This window comes from Cydia pomonella, chromosome 1 (assembly GCF_033807575.1).
Source record: "Cydia pomonella isolate Wapato2018A chromosome 1, ilCydPomo1, whole genome shotgun sequence".
Classification (NCBI taxonomy): domain Eukaryota; kingdom Metazoa; phylum Arthropoda; class Insecta; order Lepidoptera; family Tortricidae; genus Cydia; species Cydia pomonella.
In genome coordinates this window covers 48,831,108-48,858,211 of record NC_084703.1, presented here as the reverse complement: position 1 = coordinate 48,858,211, position 27,104 = coordinate 48,831,108, and the positions used below count along the sequence as shown (strand labels likewise).

Here is a 27,104-nt window from a genome sequence, read left to right as displayed (position 1 = left end):
ACGGGCGGCTGCACGCGAGTGCCATTGTAGATAGAATCCGTTGCACGCGTCCGCGCCAGTTAGCAACGCTCATACTATTTTTTGTTAACCCGCTCACCCGCTCCGTGCAACCGCGTACGACCAAGGGCGTCGTCAGGGGGAACACAGGGGGCAGCGCCCCCCTCCGCCCCCTAGAGAATGAATTTGTAACTAAATGTATGGCCAAAAGTATGGAATCCAGGTTGTTTTCATTAATATCTCATGTTTCTGTCTTTTTTTATATAATTGTAACCTAAAATTTACATGAATCAACCAAAAAAAGGATAAAAATACTCGCTAAATTTCAAAATATTATCAAAAACATAAAAAAATTAATTAGGAAAAAGTAACATAATTATACCCATTTAATTCCTTTGAAAAATGTTGAAATATACATAATGTTTAAATGTTGACACAACTTACTTACTTTTAAAATGTTCTATTACTATATTTACCATTTTGTTTCTAATGAGTAGTATATGTAACATCGCTTAAAAAATCACACTTTTTTATTTATTATTTAAATATAAGCTTGTTTCCATACTTTTGACCTTAGGTGTACACCCAAGTTTATTCTCCCTACAGTTTTGTAGCATCTCTCTTGCCCCATAGTCTTTCTAACCCCTGGCTTTATTGATTCGTCGCCAGTTTCAGTAGTTGCTAGTAATCATATCATTGTAGGTGCTCGTGCCCGCGGGGCTACAAGGGTAAGCAGTGTGCCGAGGTGGAGTTCTGCCAGCTGCAGGCGTGCCCGCTCAACTCGCACTGCCGCAATCTCGACGAGGGGTGAGTACAACTTCGACATGTTGCCTCCCTGTCACACTTACGTACGAATCTACAAGTGCGACAGAGAGGCAACACGTCGAACGTCGCAGTAGGCCCTCTGGTCGCCAATAACTGTCATTGTAGCTTCTAGTCACCTTAGCTAATCTTTGTCAAAGAGGACTGGGGACGAAGTCACGTCACCGCTTTTCTATGTGTGTAAACGTAGTCCCCATTTTCTTATCTGGGTAAGAACATTATAGAAATAGTAGTTTATGCATCTGATACATAATGAGAGGCCTTAAAACACAAGTGTTGTTTTATGAAACGAGCGTCATATGTACTGTAATAGTACATTACTCGTGTCGATTTAAAACACTCCCTTCGGTCGTGTTTTAATTTATCGCCACTCGTTTCGAATTTCCTATTTTTTCGCACTTGTGTCGTACAACGTTTTACAGTACATATGGCCCTTTAAATGTTCGACACAGTAACGTAATATGCTAATTTTCGCACTAGTGCGGTAAAGTAGCACCATATGTACTGTAATAGTACATTAGGATACAAGTGCGAAAAATAGGAAATTTGAAACGAGTGGCGATAAATTAAAACACGACCGAAGGGAGTGTTTTAAATCGACACGAGTTGCGAATTATCTATTCGCACATGTATCGTACAACGTTTTACAGTACATATGGCCCTTTAAATGTTTGACACAGTAACGTAATATGCTAATTTGCGCACTAGTGCGGTAAAGTAGCACCTATATACCATATGTACTGTAAAATGTTTTACAGTACATATGGTGCTACTTTCCCGCACTAGTGCGTAAATTAGCACATTATGTAACTATGTCGAAATTGTAAAGGGTCATATGTACTGTAAAACGTTCTACGATACATGTGCGAATAGGTCATTCGCAACGCGTGTCGATTTTAGTTAATTTATCGCCACTCGTTTCGAATTTCCTATTTTTCGCACTTGTACCAAATATTTATGCCAAAAACTTATTATAAAACTGCTACTCAATTTCTCCAAAATATCAAAAATGCACAACGTTCATATTCAAGTTTTCACTCCTGCCGGCACTCCCGGAGTGCAACCCGTTGTTTTTTTTGCATGTTCACCTTTTTACCCACGACGGAGACGGTATATGTATTTGGGGTGAGAGGATGTTTGTGCAAACCCATGTTGCCATTTTTCTTAAAAACTACTAGTCCGATTTTGATACGGTTTTCAGTGATGGGTTCGGGTTTGATTGGTGCATGTTCTTAGATAGCTGTTACGGTCACAATTCACCAGAGGACGCTGCAATAAACATTTATTTGTGCATCCTTTTTCAACTACGTTTAAACCGTCGTGGGTTTTTTCAAAAAGAATTTTTTATTTTGTTTTTATGTTCAACATTGTTTATTTTTTATTTTTTTTTATACTACGTCGGTGGCAAACAATAATACGGCCCGCCTGATGGTAAGCAGTCTCCGTAGCCTATGTACGCCTGCAACTCCAGAGGAATTACATGCGCGTTGCCGACCCTAAACCCGCCCCCCCTCGTTGAGCTCTCGTTTATGTCGTTGTTGAGTCTTGTTTATTTGTTGAGTGAATCATGATCATCTCATGGTCACGGGTGACAGAAAGATATGGAAGAAAAAGACATGTTGCGCCCACCCCAAATGAATGGGATATAGGTCTTCGCACACTATATCAATTCCACACCAACCCAACTCACTTTTGGTTCAGCGTAGACGACGCGTAGACCACCCGAGTTACCTAAATGTTAAACATTGTACTGTAGGACATACAAGATAAGGCTTTAATTTCAATATTTAATTTTGAGTCGAGTGGCTGTTGAGTTGTAATAGTGTCCTAAGACCTTAACCTCTTGAACGCCAGACGGCGAAGGAATATGCCGCGCCCCGGACGCCAGGCACACGCGATTATTTAAGCGAAACTGAACTTTATGGATTTCCGCGAAATTTCCTGTTCAATTGGCGAAACTGTCGGCTGTAGCCGACGTTGGCGTCCTTGGCAAGACTTTCCGATGTCGGCCAGAGCCGACTGTGGCGGTCAATAGGTTAAGGGAAAGCGAATGATGGTTCAACATTTTTTATTTGTGTTATATATCCAGATATGAATGCATATCCAACGCCACGTTCGACGGCGTGAACACGACGCTGGGCTACCGTCTGCGGCGGCCGCGCTCGCTGCAAGCCGTCCAGCCGCCCACCTCCATCAACATTACATACAGGTTTACTGACTATTCATAATAATAGATAGATAGATAGATAGCATTTATTGGTAAAAAATAATATTTTACATGTCAATTAGCAAAAAAATACATTAGTTTTTTAGTTAATCAATCGCTTTTCGGTGAAAGAAAACATCGCGAGGAAATCGGACTAATCCTAATGCGTAGCTTACAGATGTGCAAGTTGCGGAAAGTTTCCAAAAAATAGGAAACTTTCTCGGAAATTTCTTGAAAATTTCACAGAATTATAACAAATTGCCCTTTTATGTTTCGGAAACTTTCAATCCCCATACAAAATAATGAGAAGTTTCCGAAACTTTCCAACGTTGAAAATTTCGCAATTTTGGAAAGTTTCCTTCGGCACATCAGCAGCCTAGCTTACCCTCTGGGTTGTGAGGTCAGATCACGGTGAGATGGCAGTCGCTTTCGTAAGAACTAGTGCTTACGCCAGTTGTGGGGATTAGTTGTCAAGCGGACCTCAGGCTCCCATGAGTCGTGGCAAAATGCCAGAACAACGCGAGGAAGAAAACTAAATTTACTTTGAAAATGCGCCTCTATACCAAGAGTGCTCACTCCATACAACGGTTTTGTTAGCAAAAATACTATTATTTTCGTAGTCTACATCTAGCGTCAAGTAGCGGAACTCTCAGTACTGCTACTCGACAATAGATGTCGCGGCAAACAAAAAGTCTAACGCTCAACGATTTTCTAATAATACTAGAGTAAATGTAGGAGTTGAAAATAGACTACCGGTTACTCTGGTTCTACATCTATTGTCGACTAGCAGTTCTAAGAGTTCAGCAACTTGACGCTAGATGTAGACTACGAAAAGAATAGTATTTTTAGAAATAGAATAAGCATTCTTGGAATAAGGCCAAGGATTGTATAGTGCTTTTCTCAATCAAGTAAAATGTAAATTTTTAGGGTTCCGTAGCCAAATGGCAAAAAACGGAACCCTTATAGATTCGTCATGTCCGTCTGTCTGTCAGATTATGTCACAGCCACTTTTTATTTATTGAACTTGACATTTGAAAAAGGTATCCGAGCACCATGTTTAACGGCTTATAAATATAGTACCATATTTTTTTTCTCATTTTAATATCGCAAGTATACTTACAGAGAGAGTGGTCGTTGGCTGTATGTAATATTTCCTTTGTCAGTCTAATCTTACTGAGCAAATTTAAAAAGTTAGAACAGCTGACAAAAATGTGCGTTTCATACTAACTCCCTACATTACTTCTTGGCCTAGTACAAGGAGTAATGTAAGAAGCCATAAATGAGCAACTTCATGTCTTCATTTCGTGACATTAATGCATACATTTCGGAGTATGTTATAAATAGTACATTACTACAGAGGACGAGAAACGAAGGGTTGCAGGCCAAGTAGATATAGACGGTCGAGCGTAGCGAGATCGGTTGTGGATGAGCGGCCGGCAACCCCGTTTCTCGCCGAGATTTGTATAGTGCTTTCCTCAAACTTGCAATGAAATAATAATAATAGAATGATGATGATGATTGTCTCATGTCTTAATGTGATAGATTATTCAGTGCGTCCGGTTCCAAAGGGGAACGAAAATTTGATTATTTTTGCGCTACCACGCACGGTTTAAAGATTTCTGCATGACTGAAAAAAAAAACTTTATAGGGCTGTATCTCCTAAACCGTGCGTCGTAGCGCAAAAATAATCAAATTTTCGTTCCCCTTTGAAGCCCCGTGTTAACAAACACAAAAAAGACAAAAAAAAACATAATGGCCGAATTTTGCTTATAGGTTTTCTAAGGTTGAATGCCAAGACGTGCTATCAATCAATCAATCAATCAATAAGAATTTATTTCGAACAATGTCCATATTGTGTTAGTAACATACAAATGGGTGAATCAACTTTTTTTGTTTTGTTCTCCTGTCCCGTTGTCCAAGGGACAACAGTGGCACAGTTTGTTTGAGGAGACGTTGTATGCCGTTCTATTAACATGCTTAGTAGGGGACCCATTATGGACATTGGTTATAACGACCACAAAAACGCAAGTTTAATACATTTAAGTACCATAAAATCAGTATTTCAATGAACTTTTGTCCCCTGGACAACTAATCGTAACCATGGCAACGAGTGACGCTAAAAAGTTGATTCTCCCAAATACTTAAATCTAGGGTTAGTATGACAAGATATTACTACAAATTCCTACATAAAGGGGCATGTAGCTGCACCCAGTGCTTCAGCCACGGTGAGTCCCACCGGTCGGCCAACGTGCACAGCTATAATTTGACGTTTAAAAACAAAAGAAGGTTGCCTTACAGGCCTAGGTGTGTAAGGCTGTATGAAATTCCTTTACATATCATCTTCACTCATCGCACCTGGACTGTTACCGCGAAAATCGAAGTTCGTCTCCATCACACTAATTACGTCTTAGTGAGAGTAAAAGAGAAAAATCCCCGCAATTTGCGAATTTAGATTTTCGCGGTAGGCCCCCAGATATGTCATTTCATTTCATTTATTAATTGCATTCCATGGTACATACAGATGTTATCTTAAATTAAATTGTCACAACATGGACCCTGAGTAGGGTATTGCAAGTTAAACTTATTAACTAAATACTTAAAATTACCTTAAAAAACATATTATTATTATTACCAATTGCCTAATATCTAAATTTAGTAGTCTACGTATAACAATTCCGAAAATAATTTAAAATATATTACAATCATTCGTTTTAATAGCGGTTATTCAATGTAAATAACTATACTAATAATAATAATATGGATTAAAATATATAAAAAAATATATGCAGGGATGTCAATAAACATATAATAATAATAATCGAATTTAAAATGTCGCGAGTCTTACTAACACTAATTTCTAATAATAACTAGCGTGTAATTAGCTAAATAATAATAATGTCAATTCATTAAATCATTCCATTACATTGAGACAAAGGTATGTAAGGTATGTATGTCGTATTTCCGGACCTAATTTGAAGTAAGTCATGCCAACATTTCAAGTTTTAGAAAAAAATGTTTGCTGTTGACGACCGGCTTGGCCTAGTGGGTAGTGACCCTGCCTACGAAGCTGATGGTTCCGGGTTCAAATCCTGGTAAGGGCATTTATTCGTGTGATGAGCATGGATATTTGTTCCTGAGTCATGGGTGTTTTCTATGTATTTAAGTATTTATAAATATTTATATATTATATATATCGTTGTCTAATAAGTACCCTCAACACAAGCCTTATTGAGCTTACTGTGGGACTTAGTCAATTTGTGTAATAATGTCCTATAATATTTTTTTTTTATTTTTTTTTTATCCCCAGGACGAAACTCGGCGGCACCCTCTTCAGGGCGGAGAGTATCACGGGCCCAGACGCCTGGTTCACTGTCGGCGTGTACAAGGAGCAGGCGTCTATGGAGTGGCGCCTCGGTGGAGCCTGGCCGGAGAAGAGGTCTGTAATACTTTAAGCTTTAATACCTTTTAATTTTTAATAAAACATATTAAAAACATATAAAAGTTTAAAAACATATTAAAGACTGAGCTCATCAAAGGAACATACTATACCATCAATGAATTTTCATCTGACAAAAACTTTGCCCGTGACCAAAAGTATCCCTTCTATTAATTTATTTTATGTGACATAATTTCAATGTATCCGAATGTAAAATAAATGTGCTATAATGTAAATAAATAAATAAATAATAAATAAATATTATAGGACATGGTTACAAATTGACTAAGTCCCACAGTAAGCTCAATAAGGCTTGTGTTGAGGGTACTTAGACAACGATATATATAATATATAAATATTTATAAATACTTAAATACATAGAAAACACCCATGACTCAGGAACAAATATCCATGCTCATCACACGAATAAATGCCCTTACCAGGATTTGAACCCGGGACCTTCGGCTTCATAGGCAGGGTCACTACCCACTAGGCCAGACCGGTCGTCAAATAATATAATAGGTTCCAAACTATCTAGATAATAAGTTAGCTATAAGACTAAATATTTGTACACCTATATGGTAGATCACAGAGTACTATATCATTTCACTGTCATCTGTATTATAACCTGTGTTTCACAAATAAAATATTACTTACTTACTTACTTACCAGGGTTCCGTACCCAAAGGGCCAAACGTCACATTAACAGAGGCCGGAATTCTCGTAGCAGTTTGAATTGTCATTAGTGACTTCTCATTTATCGACATTCGATATATCTATATCGATACAATGTAAAATACAAAATATTAAAAGTAGAGATAAGTAACCGGTCTTATCGCCAAAACAATGAAAACGTAATAATTACTAGTTTTTAGGGTTCCGTACCCAAAGGGTCAAACGGGACCCTATTACTGAGACTCCGCTGTCCGTCTTCTCCGTCCGTCCGTCCGTCTGTCTGTCACCAGGCTGTATCTCATGAATCGTGATAGTTAGCCAGTTGAAATTTCGACAGATCATGTATATCTGTTGCCGCTATAACAACAAATACTAATAACAGAGTAAAATAAATATTTAAGGGGCATCCCATACAACAAACATAATTTTCTTGCCGTTTTTATAAATAATGGTACGGAACCCTTCGTGCGCGAGTCCGACTCGCACTTGGCCGGTTTTTAAACTGAGCGTTACCACTGATTCGCACTAAACGCTACGCTTCCAGCTTTATATATTATATAAAGCTATGTATAAATTATACCGGGTGTTTCCTGTAACACGAGCAAATAATTAAACCGTATATTGTACTCCTAAAACGATATAACTTTTGGTTAACAACTTTTAAAAATTATGAAATCTGTACATTTTAACTTTTTCATACAAATTTAATATTATTTTCAATATACGCTGACATCAGTGTGTTTGACGTTGCTTGCCACGCTTTAAACATAACAAAATTCGCAATACATTGCGTCTTAGAATTAACTTCAATGTGTAATAAAAATCAAAACACAAGTTATTTTTCAAAGTCGCTGAACAAATGTTGGTCAGTTTGAGGAGTACAGCCTACAGTTTAATTTATTGCTCCTGTTACAGGAAACACCCGGTACATTATATGCTTTGATATTTATATTTTAAGATTTGTATTATTGTATGTATGTTAGTCTGTAAGGTAGTAAGGCCATAGTTGCCTGAAAATAAATGGTATTTAATTTATCATGCGAACAGCTAAGAAGTGGAATTCACTTCCTGCAAATCTATTCCCAGTCCACTATAATTTGGATCTTTTTAAATCGAGAGTGAATAGACATCTTTTAGGTAAGCATGTTCGGTTTAGGTAAGGTTGTTTCACATATTGCTTCAAATTTTCGTTTGAGAAAATAAGAAAATGTTTTGGAATATTCGTTTGGAACAGGTCCATACGGCGCTCCCTGCAGACGCACTCGCAGTGGAGCATGCTCAAGATAGCTGTGGCGAGAGATATGCTTACTGGTATGTATTATCTTATTTTATTTGTTGTATTTCATTCTCGTCGATTTAAAACACAACAGTCGTGTTTTAGTTTATCACCGCTCGTTGCGAATTTCCTACTTTTTTTATACTTCGTCGGTAATAAGTATACGGCCCGCCTGATAGTAAGCAGTCTCCGTAGCCTATGTACGCCTGCAACTCAACGAGGGGGGTGGGGTTAGGGTCGGCAACGCGCATGTAACTCCTCTGGAGTTGCAGGTGTACATAGGCTACGGAGACTGCTTACCATCAGGCAGGCCGTATGCTTGTTTGCCGCCGACGTAGTATTAAAAAAAAAAAAAAAAAAAATACATGTACACATCCGCATTTGTATCTTAAATAATGATTTACAATACATATGATGCGGAAAGTGCTTATTCCTGCACTATTGCGGGAACTTTTCCGTGCCTATGTCGAAAATATAAAGGGCTATATGAAAAATGAAAAAATGAAAAATGATTTATTCTCTCACAAGCATATTTAACAAAATACAGGTTGGTGTCCCTATTTAAGTATAGATATATCTGTGTTAAGGAACACCGCTCTTCCTTAGTGATTACCTAGAAGCTAAAAGCAAAACTATGATGGCTACAAAGTATAAACTAAATAATGAATATGTAAGTAAACTATGTAATACTAAACTAAGATGCGAGTAGCAAAGTAGCGAGTATATGTACGTACAAAACGAATAACACATGTGCGAATGGGTAATTCGCAACTCGTGTCGATTTAAAAGACTCCCTTCAGTCGTGACTTCTTCCTATTTTCCGCACTTGTATCGTGAAAGTAAATAACTTTTACTTTCGTTTGACTTTGTTAGAGTTTTTAATTATTTTAATTTAATTAGTTAAGAGCTTCTGTAATTTTTGTATGGTAGGTATTTGTTTTTCAAACGAAGGAGGATAGCTATGGTTATAATAAATAGGCGGGTCCTCACGGAGCGAACAGCCACTCCAGGAAATTTCCTCGCGCGGCGTGCTCGTGTAACTTTTGCCTCAGCTGAGCCAATTTGCTCGGCAAGATGGCGTCCCTCATTCAGCTGTTCAAAATGGTGCTGCACATATTCACTGCCGTGGCTCGTGAATATTTTATTTTGCTTTTCAAAGCAATCCAAAAAAAAACGAAAACGAACTATCTGCAGGAGATTTTGGGTGCAACAAATCTATAAATATCAATCACGATACGGAAATCTGCTCTTCTGAGGTTAGAAATTGGAGTCAAGCGATAGAAGACTCGTACGCCAGTCTCCGTCTATTTATTAAATTTACTAATTCCCCTATTAGTATAGTTGGGATCTTTAGCATCCCATATCAGAATATTAATTTGCAATAATGGTCTTTTCATTTTTTTCCAATTTGATGTACGAAACAAAATAACCACGCGCACCTTAAACACGTCCCGGCTCGGCCAAGGTGGCGTTCGCCCGAGGAAAACGTGCGCTCTGCCTCGGCCAGTGCCTCGGTCGTTTTGTGCGCGAGGAAATTGCCTCGCGCGTATGCTCGCTCCGTGTCGACCCGCCTAATTGTGTAAAAATATTTTCCATGGAAGGGAAATGGGGAATATTTTCCTAAGGAGCAGCAATCATCCACTATCTTCTTAATAACAATTCAAACTTTTTTCTGTTCAGCGGCATTCGTAGACAACACCGGGCACGAAGAGATCACCACAACGTCGCCGATAGACCAAGCGGCCTGGCAGCTGCTGCTGACCGACGGACGGATCTATCTCGGCGGCTCGGCGCCGCAGGAACACACGCTGCAGCCTGCGGTATGTTATACTTTATTTAACAACAAAAAAAATGTGTTTTTCACTTTTAAGAAAACTTGTCTCCACGGATGTCACGAATATCACATTCTCCACATTCGCGAACGCAAATGCGAATCCGAATGTCCAAGATGCGAGTGTCCGAATGCGAATACAAATTTCAGGGAATATGTAGTTGTTTTATATCTAATTAGAAATAGATCTGTTAGTACATAAAACATATGCAACCTTTGTTATAAAGTGTTGAGAAATGCTGTGTACTGGTCAAAATGCATTACTTGAAAACTTACGCGAGTCGATGAGACAGGACACGACCTGCGCACATTCGCATTCGCTTCATCTGATGCCAATGCGAACGTTGATGCGAATGTTTAAAATATTGCGAATATTTGTGACACCCATACTTGTTTTTATGTTCGTCAGACATTAACCCTTTTGTTATATCGTCAGGTTGAAACGTCGACGGAACAAAACGTGTTTGAGTACACGGAGGGAGACGGGTTCACAACGGACAACGAGGCCGGCAAATACTTTAAGGTACTTATACATTCAATTCAATTCGTTTATTTCAGACACACCCGTCCATATACGCAGAAAATACAAAGTTAAAATACAAGTTAAAGAACTTATAATACTAAACACATCCAAGACACATTAACAGAGACCGGAATTATCGTGGCAGTTTGAATTGTCATTAGTGACTGCTCATTTATCGACATTCGATATATCTATATCGATACAATGTAAAATACATCATATTAAAAGTAGAGATAAGTAACCGGTCTTATCGCCAAAGAGCGGTGTCATCCAGATAACTTTTTAGTAGTTGAAAATGCGCAATAAAAACAATGAAAACGTAATAATTACTTTTTTTTTCAAATTCACGTTCATAGTCAGTTTTAGTGCTAACAAATATTCCATTAGTTTCTTTATAAAATAAATACTTAGTTATCTTTTTCCATATTTAACAGATATGTTTAAATTACTTCTTTTACAGTCGAATCCACTAACTATTTTAATTTTTAAATATTTTGCGGTCTTCATTGTATCGATATATGTGTATCGGAAGGCAATAAATGAGAACTCCCTATGTCAGTTCAAAAATGCCACAATAATTCCGGTCTCTGCACATTAATCACAAACATAACTGCACAGAGGGGATTGAGCTAAGTTTTTTAACTAGTTATACATACACGACAAGATTCTATTTGGCGCTGATATAATGTCTTGTTGGCTAGCTTGCTATCAAAATTATGCGTACGTCATGTATAGTCAATTAAAATGTCAAAACGTATTTATAATATTTTTTCTTGCATCATTAGACGGGTCCACACAGAGCGAGCATACGCGCGAGGCAATTTCCTCGCGCGCAAAACGGCCAGTGTAGATGTGCCTCGGCCGTGGCGGCGCTCGCGTCTATGCTCGCTCTGTGTGGACCCGTCTATTGACCATCTTTTCGGCATTCTTGTGGTAAAAGCGAAATCTTTACTTTTCGTTTACACCAGTGATTATCAATGACTTTCAACGTCTGTTGTCAATGAGTTTCCTTGCCATTAAAATAAATTATTACCACTGAAAATCCGCAACATGGTGAAGGCCGAATAAAATTTTGTCAGGATATTTAATACTGTAATACGCATGAAGTTAAACTAAGGAACGTAAGTTAAAAACGATTTAATTGTTACCCCAGCCTCGCACTTACTGGAATGGCGCAAGCTACAAGGTATGACGGATTAATCGTTGGTCGAAAGTTGTTTATTGAAGTGAAAACTTCTTTAGCGGCGCTGTGCACTTTTTGTGATGGGGAAAAAATGTTAAACTCGCGACAGGTCACGTGACCGAGAGATTCGTCAGATTGAAAATTCGTAAGACGGACACGTGACCTGATCGAAAAACTGTTACAATGTCATTGAAACCAGTAGACCGATGTTAAATAATTGTAATAGTTCTGAAGTGTTCAATTTTTAATGTAATATGAATTGTCATGTTTGTGGACGATAGCGCAAATGAATATTGTATTTTACCACATAAATGATAGTACTTTTATACCGATAATTAAAGCAATTCGTGCAAAATTATTCCCTAACCGTTCCAAAATATCAAAAATGCACAACGTTAATATTCAAGTTTTCACTTCTGCCGGCACTCCCGGAGTGCAACCCGTTCTGTTTTTTTAGGGTTCCGTAGCCAAATGGCATAAAACGGAACCCTTATAGTTTCGCCATGTCCGTCTGTCTGTCTGTCTGTCTGTCTGTCTGTCTGTCTGTCTGTCTGTCTGTCTGTCTGTCCGAGGCTTTGCTCCGTGGTCGTTAGTGCTAGAAAGCTGAAATTTGGCATGGATATGTAAATCAATAAAGCCGACAAAGTCGTATAATAAAATCTAAAAATTTAATTTTTTTTAGGATACCTCCCCTACACGTAAAGTGGGGGTGAAATTTTTTTTTCGCTTCAACCCTAGAGTGTGGGGTATCGTTGGAAAGGTTTTTCAAAACTAATACGGGTTTTCAAGAAACATTTTTTGATAAAGTGAATATATTCGGAGATAATCGCTCCGAAAGAAAAAAAAAATGTGTCCCCCCCCCTCTAACTTTTGAACCATAGGTCCAAAAAATATGAAAAAAATCATGGAAGTAGAGCTTAAGAAAGACATTAAATGAAAACTATAGCAGACATGATCAGTTTAGCTGTTTTTGAGTTATCGCAAAAAGTTTTCCCTTCATAGTAAAAAGACTTACTTTAATTAGGTACTGATTATGCAAATTTGCCTATTTGTTTAACTCGGGTGAAAGGTACCGTTTCATCCCTTGGTTAACAATTTACTATACTTTAAGCTCCAGTTTAGCTTATTGTGACGGAAGAGTAACTACGGAACCCTACACTGAGCGTGGCCCGACATGCTCTTGGCCGGTTATTTATTCATTAAATAGTGTATTGAAGACAATTTAATCCAAATTAAACTTTCATGAGACATATTTATATAACATCCCTTTAATATATTCAGAAACTATAAACTAACGGCCCATATTAATACACCTGTATCTGTAGGTACAGTCAGCGTCAAATACTTCGTAGCAGTCAAAGTAGCCAAATAGTTCGGTACACCATATATTTAGTATGGTGTACCGAACTATTTGGCCACTTTGACTGCTACGAATTATTTGACGCTGACTGTACATCGTAATTTTAACTTTACATTCAAATTCGCAATTTTAACTTTACACTCCCTTCGGTCGTGTTTTAAATCGACACGAGTTGCGAATTACCTATTCGCACGCGTATCGTACAACGTTATACAGTACATATGGCACGGAAAGTGCACATTCCCGCACGCGTGCGGGAAAGTAGCACCATATGTACTGTAATAGTTATTTACGATACAAGTGCAGAAAATAGGAAATTCGCAACGAGTGGTGATAAATTAAAACACGACCGGGAGTGTTTTGAATCGACACGAGTTACGAATTACCTATTCGCACGCGTATCGTACGTTATACAGTACATATGGCTCTTTAAAGGTTCGACATGTGCACGGAAAGTGCTAATTCCCGCACGCGTGCGGGAAAGTAGCACCATATGTACTGTAATAAGTGTTTACAGTACATATGGTGCTACTTTATAGCACTAACGAAAATGAGCATATTACGTTACTGTGTCGAACATTGAAAGGGCCATATGTACTGTAAAACATTGTACGATACATGTGCGAATAGGTAATTCGCAACTCGTGTCGATTTAAAACACTCCCTTCGGTCATGTTTTAATTTATCATCATTCGTTTTGAATTTCCTATTTTTCGCACTTGCATCGTAATGTACTATTATTTGTTACTGTATACAGTATAGCCACTATTGGGACGGAAAAAGCTTTAAGGTATGACTGCATGTATCTGTGGTCCGTATGTCCATAGTCACTTATCTGTTTAGCAAGCATCCGTGAATAATTCATTTATTTATTTAAGAATCCAGCAGCTTTCAGTATAACCTAAGTACAGTCGTTAGATTTGTAGCCCTCAACGGCTTATCCATTGTCTATTGTTAACTACGAGTAAAACGGCGCGTGCCACTCTCTTCTTCCTCGCGTTGTCCCGGCATATTGCCACGGCTCATAGGAGCCTGGGGTCCGCTTGACAACTAATCCCAAGATTTGGCGTAGGCACTAGTTTTTACGAAAGCGACTGCCATCTGACCTTCCAACCCAGAGGGTAAACTAGGCCTGGTTGGGATTAGTCCGGTTTCCTCACGATGTTTTCCTTCACCGAAAAACGACTGGTAAATATCAAATGATATTTCGTACATAAGTTCCGAAAAACTCATTGGTACGAGCCCGGGTTTGAACCCGCGACCTCCGGATTGCAAGTCGCACGCTCTTACCGCTAAGCCATCAGCGCTTACCTACCTGCAAAAAAAGGGTCGTATAATTCTAATTGGTGTCTGAGCGCGGGCTAGTCTAACGCTCAAAAAACCAGTGTAGGTGTGCTCTCCGATAACGCGCCTTTGTTACGCATATCGAGGACACATTTTAGGCTGGTTCGGTAGCGTTCGACTCGCCGACACTCAGTAACCGTATACCACACAAGAACTCGCAAATTATTATTCCATTTGTTCATTTTGAATCTTATTTCAATTACCATAGGAGTTGTAATTAAATAACCGGTTAAAGTGACCGGGCTCTTATTTTGTTTGCAGGTAGTGGCACGTGCCGTTTTAGTTAACAATAGACAATGAATAAACTTATCTTATCTTATCTATAAGCCGTTGAGGGCCAGCTACAAATCTAACGACTATACACAGATAATTCAAAGTTTGTACGGAACCCTCGGTGCGCGAGTTTGACCTATTCTTATAATATCAATATAAAGGAAGCAAAATTTTTGAACGTTTAACGGCAAAACGTTTAAGAGGATGATCAATTCTCCATACGAATGTAGTCCTCATTTTCCTCCCTGGATGTAGACAGTATGGAAAATAGTTTTACAGAATTGTATATATATATTAATTAGTCTAGTATAATAGTTATATATAACAAAGCGAAATCAAGTCTCATACAAATTATTAAATGCCCCTGACTCTTATAATATTGAAAAAATTTAACGGTCTGGCATAGCTATCATTAAAACACATCAAAGCATACGATACAAGTGCGAAAAATAGGAAATTCGAAACGAGTGGCGATAAATTAAAACACGACCGAAGGGAGTGTTTTAAATCGACACGAGTTGCGAATTACCTATTCGCACATGTATCGTACAACGTTTTACAATACATATGGTCCTTTAAATGTTCGACACAGTAACGTAATATGCTAATTTACGCACGAGTGCGGAAAAATAGCACCATATGTACTGTAAAAATATTTTCAATAATGTTAATATCGAGAGAGGAGAACGGGGACTACGTTTGTATGTAAAGGCGGTTTCGGGGCGGTCATCCCCTTTCGTTTTAACGTATAGTAAATATTTCATCAGCTCCAACAGTTTTGCGACTTCCCAGGGGCGTATTTTAAAATTTGACGCCCGGCCCAATAAGTTTAGCCGCCCCAGAAGTAAAAAAAAAAAATTTTTAAAATAAAAAAATACAACGGTAGCGCTGGTAGCCATGGTAAGCAGTCTCCGTAGCTTATGTACGCCTGCAACTCCAGAGGAGTTACATGCGCGTTGTCGACCCTGACCCTCCTCGTTGAGCTCTGGCAACCGGCAGGAACACAACACTATGAGTAGGGTCTAGTGTTATTTGGCTGCGGTTTTCTGTAAGGTGGAGGTACTTCCCCAGTTGGGCTCTGCTCTAGATCTGGAATGACATCCGCTGTGCTGTGCCCTATCACACTAATCGAGATGAAATTCACAATGCCCATACCTCTCTTGTGCCCATACCTCTCTGGTGGGTGATTAATTATTTATTATATTTGAATAATGATTATGAAATGGATATTCCAATGCATGTGCGTCCTTTCTGCTTCTTTTTTTTTTGGTAGACATTTAGAATTTATTCTAGAAACATTCTAGACTAGTATTTTTTATACATTTGTTTTTTTATTTTGTGAAATTGTTAGTATTCAATTTGATCTGTATTATATTTTATAATTCAAAAGTATTATAGAATAATATTTACATCAAGAAAATGCTCTGATAATTAACTTAAGATAATTATATATAATATAGTAAACACCCCTATAATGGAACAGGCACCAGTAATGGGATGGTATAGACAAATCCTGTGAAACACGTATTCACCATCAGTAATCGCTGGCAACATTTTACCACAAACAAGAGCCAAAGAGCTGCTTAAGAGGCTGTCAATACCTAAAGCGCGCACACTGTCTATTTGTATCGGAGTAAATGAGATAGCACTGTCGCATGTTACTGGGCCTGGGCAAGGGAATAATAAGAAAAATATTTAAATAAAAAAAAGTGGATTATTAGTGTAATATTTAACTCGACCAAGGTTTAGATATTGTGATTTTAATTGCAGACCCATAAGTCAAAACAATAAAGACATAAAACCGTTTAATTGTGATTTTTAGACCAATCTTTGCAATTATTTTCTATCGAGCCGATTTCGTTCAATCGTATATCGAGTACGACCACGGTCTTTGAAATATAATTAATATGAACATATATTTTTCTTACTTTACTAAAACAAATAGTCTTTCTTAAAAAACTGTTTAAGTAACATCAATTTCAAGGACATTGGGTGTTGACAGCCTCTTAAGTTTAATTTTTCATTGATATTTTCTTAGCTTGAAAATGAATGGCGCCATATATCCCATGACTGGAGCAAAAAACCACAGTTTTAATTGGTTAATAATATTGAAACTAATTGCAGTAGCTTTCATTAAATACACAGAAAACATAAAGGACGAATTGAACATTCAACTTTTAAATCGTAAAGCAGTAGAAATTTAACAGGTGTCGGTGAAATATCAAAATACTTCAAATTTTCTCTTAAATGTCCCATGATTAGTGCCGTTAATACTGTCTTAAGGTACGACCAGACCGCAGCTTAAAAAACGGTCACGATACGGATTCGCAGTGACGCGTCGTATGCGTACCGTTTTTGACGCATGCTCCCCACACCGCTGCTTAAAATACGCTGACGCACCGTAAATTGATCTGCGTAAAAATCGCAAAGAATGTTACACGGAGATCTTATGGCAGACACCACACCGGTGACGTAAAAGACGCAACTGTTTTGTAAACAAAAAAGATTCGCGTGAAGCACGTCACTGCGATTCCGTACCGCCACCGTTTTTTAAGCAGCGGTGTGGGGAGCATGCGTCAAAAACGGTACGCATACGACGCGTCACTGCGATTCCGTATCGTGACCGTTTTTAGGGTTTTTAAGCTGCGGTCTGGTCGCACCTTGACTATTCATAAGTGCTTGTTGCTAGGCCTACATGAATAAAGTATATTAGAACTGAACTGAACTGTACTGAACTATTTAGGGCTGCATGGGCGCTGTGTACGTGGGTTCCATGTTGTTGCCATTCTTCCCTGACAAGGAGCTGTACGTCGGCGAGGCGGCCGCCAAAATCGACGCTCAGCCCCACTACGAACTGATGTGAGTATACCGATATCGGATCTCTATGATGAATGTTAAACGGGACCTCCTGCGCAGGGTCATTATTGACTGACCGTTATGCGAAAGAGAATTTGAAATAGAGGTGTATTGTAATTATTATATTAAGTATCTGCTTTGTATATATAATTGCAATTTAAATTTCTTAAGCCTAAACGGCTCATCATGGCTGATGTACATAATTCATATTAATTTACTGTCACCTAACTGTTACCTGTGATGACGAAATAATTAAAATTGAAATTGAATTGAAATTGTCAAAGAAGACGAAGTTACGTAAATTTACTGCTATCTTTCGATGCATGATTAAAACGCCATTTGACTTTGATCCTTATTCTTTAACTGATAGGATGGTGGGGGCCGCTCGGTCTGAATAAGCTCGAAAATTCATTTCAGTTTAACTATCTCTTCTACACTGTTTAATAGATTTTAACAGTGTATTCCTGATCACATTTAGAGACTAAAATGTCATATAAACTTTTCTGGATTTATAGTTTCAGAATTAAAACCAATAAAAGAAAATGTTACCCTCAACTGGCTTAAGGAGCCATTTGAGGGTAGATTTTGTTTACTTTTATTTAAATACCTAACGATACAGAGTATAGAGAGCGTAATCTGTTTCTCTGGGGAATTCTTAATATAACTTGAGACTCCGCTGGTGCCTGTTAAGGCATTGGCATTATTCGCACTCTTTTGTTAAGCCTCCGTAGTTGATTGGTCGGTTGCTTGATAAAAAATAGTTTAAACAGTATCCCCCTTAGTCATAAACGTGTACGAAAGTTACGATGCAGCTGATCATCGTTTGTCCCTTTCCATCATACCAATACGTCGGGACAAACGATGATCAGCGGCATCGTAACTTTAGTACACGTTTATGAATAAGGAGGTATGTATTTGTCGTGTACAGAAGCGGCAGGCCCTGGGGCACCGCCGACGGCGGCACCACCATAGGCTGCGTGCTGTGCCTCGAGCAGGACTGCGCTCGAGGCGGCCGCTGCGAGGACGTCCGCTCCTCGTACGCGTGCGCGTGTCCCGCAGGTTACTCCGGTGATTACTGCGAGGTGAGTCCAGGACCCTGTGCCTGCAGCAGGACGGCACCACCATAGGCTGCGTGCTGTGCCTCGAGCAGGACTGTGCCCGAGGCGGCCGCTGCGAGGACGTGCCTGCAACAGGACTCATGGGAAACTCTGTTTTAATATATTTAGAGCATGCGTCGCGTGAACGCACACGTCACGCAAGCGGTGTGCCGTGTATGATAAAGATCTGTATATTACAACGCGCGATACGCAAACGCATCCGGTGTACTGCTCATCATTAATTTCAATGACATGTCAGTGAGCGCGCGGTGGATTTGTAATAGATATTTTTAGTTTAATTACATAATTGTTAGAGTATAATTTATCGAAACACATATTATTATATTCGACGACCTGTCTGGCCTAGTGGGCAGTGACCCTGCCTATGAAGCCAATGGTCCCGGGTTCAAAACCTGGTAAGGGCATTTATTCGTGTGATGAGCATGGATATTTGTTCCTGCGTCATGGGTGTTTTCTATGTACATATTTAAGTATTTATAAATATTTATATATTATATATATCGTTGTCTAAGTACCCTCAACACAAGCCTTATTGAGCTTACTGTGGGACCTAGTCAATTTGTGTAATAATGTCCTATAATATTTATATATTAATTTCAGACTGATATAAACGAGTGCTTGCATAACAACTGCCAGAATGGAGCAACATGTCGTGATCTCGTGGCCAACTACACCTGCGAATGCCCTGAAGGATTTACCGGACAATTGTAAGTACATTTTTGTACATTTTCTAGAACTAAAATCTAAAAAGGTCTCCTTCATTCGATGCGAGTACAAGAATATAAATTATGTACTTTTTTTGTAGTGTGTGTACTATGCCTTACCCACTGTATTATATACTACGTCGGTGGCAAACAAGCGTACGGTCCGCCTGATAAACAGTCTCCGTAGCCTATGGACGCCTGCGACTCCAGAGGAGTCACATGCGCGTTACCGACCCTAACACTCAGCACCTTCGTAGAACTTAGTATATAATGGCATGTACTTGTTATTTATGATAAACGTATACTCAATAGCAGATAGTTCTCCTTTCACGCCCCACAAGGGGGGGGGGGGGGGGGGGGTCATTGAGATTATACCGGGTGTGGCCTGTAACACGAGCAAAAATTAAACCGTAGGCTATACTCCTCAAACTGACCAAGATTTGTTCAGCGACTTTTAAAAATAACTTGTATTTTGATTTTTAGAACACTTTAAAGTTTATTCTAAGACGCAATGTATTGCGAATTTTGAAGATAATATTTAATTTGTATGAAAAATAGGAAGCGCTGGTGGCCTAGCGGTAAGAGCGTGCGACTTGCAATCCGAAGGTTGCGGGTTCAAAACCCGGCTTGTACCAATGAGTTTTTCGGAACTTATGTACGAAATATCATTTGATATTTACCAGTCGCTTTTCGGTGAAGGTATCGTGAGGAAACCGGACTAATCCCCACAAGGCCTAGTTTACCCTCTGGGTTGGAAGGTCAGATGGTAGAAGGAAGGAAGGTCAGACTTTCGTAAAAACTAGTGCCTACGCCAAATCTTGGAATTAGTTGTCAAGCGGACCCCAGGCTCCCATGAGACGCGGCAATATGCCGGGACAACGCGAGGAAGAAGAGATGATAAAAATTAAAATTTAAAATAGTTTTTAAAAGTCGCTGAACAAATGTTGGTCAGTTTGAGGAGTAAAGTATATAGTTTAATTTTTTGCTCGTGTTACAGACCACACCCGGTATATAAGGTAATAAGAGAGTGTGAGTGTGGCGTTGAACGCACACTACATTCTCCCGAAATCCCTCATGAGTGAAACGGGGTTAAAAAGACAATAAAATTACGCAAACGAACAATTTAACCAACAGAAAAAAATACCAGACAGCAATTTCACTGACTTCTATTTCATATTCCACAGTTGCGAAACAGATATTGACGAGTGCGCGTCCACGCCGTGCGCGCACGGCGGCACGTGCACGGACACGCCGGGCGGCTTCGTGTGCACGTGCGCGAGCGAGTGGCGCGGCGGCCGCTGCGAGACGCCGCGCGAGCGCACGTGCGCGCACCAGCCGTGCCAGCACGGCGCCGTCTGCAGGGACGTGCCAGGTATTTTTATTTTATTTTATTTTATTCGGAAAACCAACAGCTTAAGTAAACTAAAACTAGGTTAACATAAATTACAGGTTTCCTAATCGTGTGTTGTGTTAGACAGCTTCCATCTGAGATGCCTCCGCGACATTATGGGTGTCCACTGGTCCGACCGTCTTAAATCAAATAAAAAATCATTTATTCTGGTAAAAAACCCTGCTTTCACAATTTTGTTTTCTTCCGCCAAACTGCAAGAAATCAAAATCAAACATTTATTCAGCAAATAGGCCACAGGGGCACTTTTTGCATGTCCATTTTTACAAACAATGAAAATTAATAAAAAAAATTACAAATATGGAATCGATGAAATAATAAATACTTTATTAGAGATGTATACTGTCTCTAAATGTCAAATTACACAAAAAAACTATGATAAAAAAAAAAAAAACATAAAATACTAAAATTCTTTAGAGATGTATAAGTCTCTAAGTGTCAGAGATAAAATATAAAAAAAGATATTAAATTATCCTTAGAGATGTAGAGGGTCGCCAAGGCTTGAATTCTTATATAAATAATTAAAAGACAAAAAATTAAAACAGACAAGACAGATGGAACTCCCTGAAATACAGATGGGTTAGCTTATTGCCTAGTTAATTAATTAGTAAGTACGGTACATACTTATATAACTCAGTAAGTAGTAAGTGAGCTTTGCTCGGTTATAACTATTTATTGTAATATGGTGGTATATAGGTGATAATCTTAACTACATTTTTTTACTAAATTAAACTTGTCTAAAACAATAAAAATTAAAAAATTATATATAAACTTGAACATATAAAAAAAAAACAAAAGTTAGTCACCGGGCGAGATTCGAACCCGTAACACTCGTTTAGCAGTCCGCGTCTTAACCCGCTGGACCAGACCGACAGTGGCGGGCAATACGAAATTAGCGACCATATTCTGCGTCGAAAAAAAAACGCATGAAAACTCGTAAACACGCTTTTTCCCAAATATAAGACTAATCTAGATAGATTTTATACCCCCAAAAACCCCCATGTACCAAATTTCAGCGAAATCGTTAGAGCCGTTTCCGAGATCACAGAAATATATATATAAATATATATACAAGAATTGCTCGTTTAAGATAGGCGCACTATGCAATATAGGGACGTGCCAGTATTATAATCAGAGAGCGAAACTTTAATGCCGATGACTTGTGACGTCAAGTTAAATACAGATAGGGGTTATTCCCACTAGGTACCACCGAGTTGTTACCGGCGGTATTATTATTATTGGGGTTTGTGGGCCTTTGAGTGCCACGTCGACCAGGTAATGATCTATTGTTACAGCTCTTTAAAGTTCATTACTGATGATTAGGAAATTCCAGATTCTTTGGGCCGTAATGTTCTGTACCTCATAGGGTTGCAATACGACGCCCTAAGTGGGTACTTCTTTTTGCCAATTTTTTTCGAATCAATAAAAAAAATGGCGACTGTACAAATGTACATTGCATGGGCTTTACGAGATATTTATTTATTTAATCTTTATTGCTCAAAAGAAAACCTTATAGTACAAAAGGCGGACTAAATGCCATGCGGCATTCTCTACCAGTCAACCTTTAGGCAAAGCAGAAAGATTATGGGCGGTGCTACTTTAACAACAACAACCAAATATTATACAATAACATACCATACATACAAACATACATATAAATATACATACTTAAACTACTTATAATATATACATAAATAACGACAAAACATATACCCCCTTACTCATAAACGTGTACGTGGTGTTTGTCCCTTTCCATCATACCAATACGTCGGAAAGGGACAAACGATTATTATTAGTACACGTTTATGAATAAGGGGGATAGAGCTTACACATACATTAGATACTACGATGTAAGCACGTTTGTATGTTGCAGACGCGCCGCGAGGCAACAACTACACGTGCACGTGCTCCAGCGGGTGGGTGGGCGTGCACTGCGAGCGCGCCTTCTGCGAGCTGCAGCCCTGCGAGCACGGCGCCTGCGACGCCGACGGGGAGGTGCGTGTACTGCACCAGTACATAATACACAACTTAGGAGCAAAACTGATTTCCAACGAATCGACATCAACTTCTCCACATTAGATGTGCCTATTAGTAGAATGTGGAGAAGTTGATGTCGATCAAGGGGAGGGGCACATGGTTAATAACGACGACCAGCTTGGCCTAGTGGGCAGTGGCCCTGCCTACGAAGCTGATGGTCCCGGGTTCAAATCCTGGTAAGGGCATGTATTCGTGTGATGAGCATGGATATTTGTTCCTGAGTCATGGGTGTTTTCTATGTATTTAAGTATTTATAAATATTTATATATTATATATGTCGTTGTCTAAGTACTCTCAACACAAGCCTTATTGAGCTTACTGTGGGACTTAGTCAATTAATGTAATAATGTCCTATAATAAAAAAAAATAAAAAAAATATGTTTTGTGTAATAAAACCTCTTCGAACTAACATTTGAAACCTAATAATTGGTTAAAAAATAGTTATTTGTTTCAAAAGGGGGCAAAGTTATTGTTTAACCGCTCGTGCTAATATTGATACTTGAGCAAGCGAAAGATTCCAAAATGGAAAATAATGACCATGAAACACCAAAAAGGTATACGTTATATTAATACAATCATTTGCCGCCAGCATCCTTGGTACAATGCCTCAAGGGCCTATTTTAGATATAAGCTAGTTATAGTAATCATCTGTATATATCCATTATGTATATTGTTATTGTCAATAAATAGAATATTCTTTACTCAAAAAAAAAAATTACAGTTATTATTATAATTTCGCCGCCTAGGTGCCGATGTGCGCGTGCGAGCCCGGGTTCACCGGCGTGCACTGCGAGACAGAGAAGGACGAGTGCGCGGAGGGCGGCGCGCAGCGCTGCCTGCACGGCGGCACGTGCCGCCACACGCGCGGCGGGTTCCTGTGCGTGTGCCCGCCAGGTGAGTCCTTCATTCTTCTTCCTCGCGTTGTCCCGGCATTTTGCCACGGCTCATGGGAGCCTGGGGTCCGCTTGACAACTAATCCCAAGATTTGGCGTAGGCACTAATTTTTACGAAAGCGACTGCCATCTGACCTTCCAACCCAGAGGGTAAACTAGGCCTTGTTAGGATTAGTCCGGTTTCCTCACGATGTTTTCCTTCACCGAAAAGCGACTGGTAAATATCAAATGATATTTCGTACTTAAGTTCCGAAAAACTCATTGGTACGAGCCGGGGTTTGAATCCGCGACCTCCGGATTGCAAGTCGCACGCTCTTACCGCTAGGCCACCAGCGCTTTTTTAGGTGAGTCCTTCATAATATCCATTAATTTTTTTTTTCTCAAACTTTTAATAAAATGTTGACATGACTTACGGCCCGATTCTAAGAATCATTTAGACACTAAAATCTTGGAAAGATATTTAAAAGATCGATAACTAAACGACATGACAAAATTGACGTTTATTTCGATTCCGCTGTGATCCCAGGTCTATCTGCGATATTTCTAACGTGAAAGTGACATTGGTTGCCCGAATCGAGCTGCTTGTCAATTATACGACATACAAACGATATCTAAATGAGAATAAAGTAGGCCACAAGTAGACGAAGTTGTATAAGAAGCTCGTGATGTATTCGTTTATAACTCACGCCACTCGCCTTTTTTGACCCACTTATACGTTGCATACAATACTTTTCCTACGAGTCAACAAAAATAAATCTTAATTTAGGTAAACAAAGCAAAAGTATATAGCTAAGATACGCGAGCATACCTTGTTACGCGCCGCGGCCGGCCGGTCGGCGACACCTTCTTGTAACTCATGAGGCCCTGGTACTTACTCTTTGCTAAATTAAATTTTTGGACAGTTTTTTCTCGATTTTGGCCACATTAGCCTATGGAGACTAACAAGCAACGCTAAGCGGTCTTCGTAGTCTATGGGTGTTGTTATATTACGGATGTCACATGCGTGTTTCTGACTTATGAAGCAATTGTTCCTACTATGCAACCAAATGAACATTTTTTAATTTGGCAGCAATGCACTTAGTTTGAAACTGCATTCGTTTTGATTTTGTTAGGTTGGTAGCCATTCTCGTGGCGTATTGCTTTACAATGTTCGCCTACGCCTTCGGCTCATTGTAACTCACGCCACTCGCCTTTTTTGACCCTTCTTATACTGTTGCATATAATACTATTATTTGTTCCCAAAGTTATGCTGGTTATGGTAGGTTGCTTTAGGCATTTACAAGATTTATATAGGATGTTATCAATTCGTCCTTTTTTTCAACTTCCGTATCACCCACCTAATTGGTGAGTTACCTTCGTGGCCAATTCTTATTTTAGGTCGAGTTTATTAGCGAGTTACATTCGTGGCCACTTCTTATTGTAGGTCGAGTTTATTCCCACGGAGCGTCCCTGTTCTCTTATCTTTCGAGGCCGAGACTTGAACCTCAACTGATACATTAAAAGTAAACCTTATCATGATGTAACAAGGTTGCCATTCGTCAGTAACCTGTGTTAGTGTCAAATAATAAGTAATAGTACATAAAAAAAGTAAAAGTACAAAATATTTTTCCTACTCCTCAACTGTTATCTGTCATTTATGCATTCATTAACACGAATATAAGAACATACATAAAAGATTTCAAGAAAAGTCTATATTGTCTATTCCTCATAACAGCTCTTGTGTTTTTATACGCTATAACGTTACTGCGATTAATGGCTACCAACCTAACAAAACCAAAACGAATACGGTTTTAAACTAAGTGCATTGATGCCAACTTACAAAATATTCATTTGGTTGCATAGTAAAAATAATTACTTCATAAGTCAGAAACACGCATGTGACACCCGTAATATAGCAACACCCATAGACTACGAAGACCGCTTAGCGTTGCTTGTTAGTCTCCGTAGGCTACGGTGGCCAAAATTGAGAAAAAACTGTCCAAAAAATTAATTTAGTAAGTAGCAAGTACCAGGGCCTCATGAGTTACGAGGAGGTGTCGCCGACCGGCCGGCCGCGGCCCGGGGCGGGCCGGGCGCGTAACAAGGTATGCTCGCGCGTCTTGGCTATATACTTTTGCTGTAATTTGTTTACCTAAATTAAGATTTATTTTTGTTGACTCGTAGGAAAAATATTGTATGCAACGTTGTATAAGTAGGTCAAAAAATTCTCGTGGCGTATTCCTTTACAATGTTCGCCTACGCCTTCGGCTCCGGATCACATTGTAACTCACGCCACTCGCCTTTTTTGACCCTTCTTATACAACTGATGCATAAAATACTATTTCCTACTCCTCTACTGTTATCTGTGATTTATGCATTCATTAACACGAATATAAGAACATACATAAAAGATTTCAAGAAAAGTCTATATTGTCTATTCCTCATAAAAGCTCTTGTGCTTTTATAAGCTATAATGTTACTGCGATTAATGGCTATCAACCTAACAAAACCAAAACGAATACAGTTTTAAACTAAGTGCATTGATGCCAACTTACAAAATATTCATTTGGTTGCATAGTAAAAATAATTACGTCATAAGTCAGAAACACGCATGTGACACCCGTAATATAGCAACACCCATAGACTACGAAGACCGCTTAGCGTTGCTTGTTAGTCTCCGTAGGCTACGGTGGCCAAAATTGAGAAAAAACTGTCCAAAAAATTAATTTAGCAAGTAGCAAGTACCAGGGCCTCATGAGTTACGAGGAGGTGTTGCCGACCGGCCGGCCGCGGCCCGGGGCGGGCCGGGCGCGTAACAAGGTATGCTCGCGCGTCTTGGCTATATACTTTTGCTGTAATTTGTTTACCTAAATTAAGATTTATTTTTGTTGACTCGTAGGAAAAATATTGTATGCAACGTTGTATAAGTAGGTCAAAAAATTCTCGTGGCGTATTCCTTTACAATGTTCGCCTACGCCTTCGGCTCCGGCTCACATTGTAACTCACGCCACTCGCCTTTTTTGACCCTTCTTATACAACTGATGCATAAAATACTATTCTCGCTAATATTATCTTATCACAGATTGAAAATTATTTCTATATCGAGTGAAACTTGTTTATCCAGTTTTCGCATCGATGAAGTAAGAGACAAAAAACGCTACAATGTTTCAAATACTGCTGGCT

The 27,104-nt window shown here is 39.1% G+C and overlaps 1 protein-coding gene across 1 annotated transcript in view; it reads left to right on the top strand.

Annotated features, from left to right (window-relative positions):
- The window catches only part of LOC133529293 (protein crumbs), a 200,344-nt gene that overhangs the window by 162,393 nt on the left and 10,847 nt on the right, over positions 1-27,104 (top strand). The window contains exons 34-45 of the mRNA XM_061866993.1: positions 700-804; positions 2,909-3,028; positions 6,333-6,461; positions 8,371-8,447; positions 10,093-10,232; positions 10,680-10,766; positions 17,670-17,785; positions 18,711-18,864; positions 19,501-19,607; positions 20,789-20,976; positions 22,886-23,007; positions 23,796-23,943. Coding sequence (XP_061722977.1) covers positions 700-804; positions 2,909-3,028; positions 6,333-6,461; positions 8,371-8,447; positions 10,093-10,232; positions 10,680-10,766; positions 17,670-17,785; positions 18,711-18,864; positions 19,501-19,607; positions 20,789-20,976; positions 22,886-23,007; positions 23,796-23,943 — 1,493 coding nt within the window. The remainder of the gene's footprint in view (positions 1-699; positions 805-2,908; positions 3,029-6,332; positions 6,462-8,370; positions 8,448-10,092; positions 10,233-10,679; positions 10,767-17,669; positions 17,786-18,710; positions 18,865-19,500; positions 19,608-20,788; positions 20,977-22,885; positions 23,008-23,795; positions 23,944-27,104) is intronic.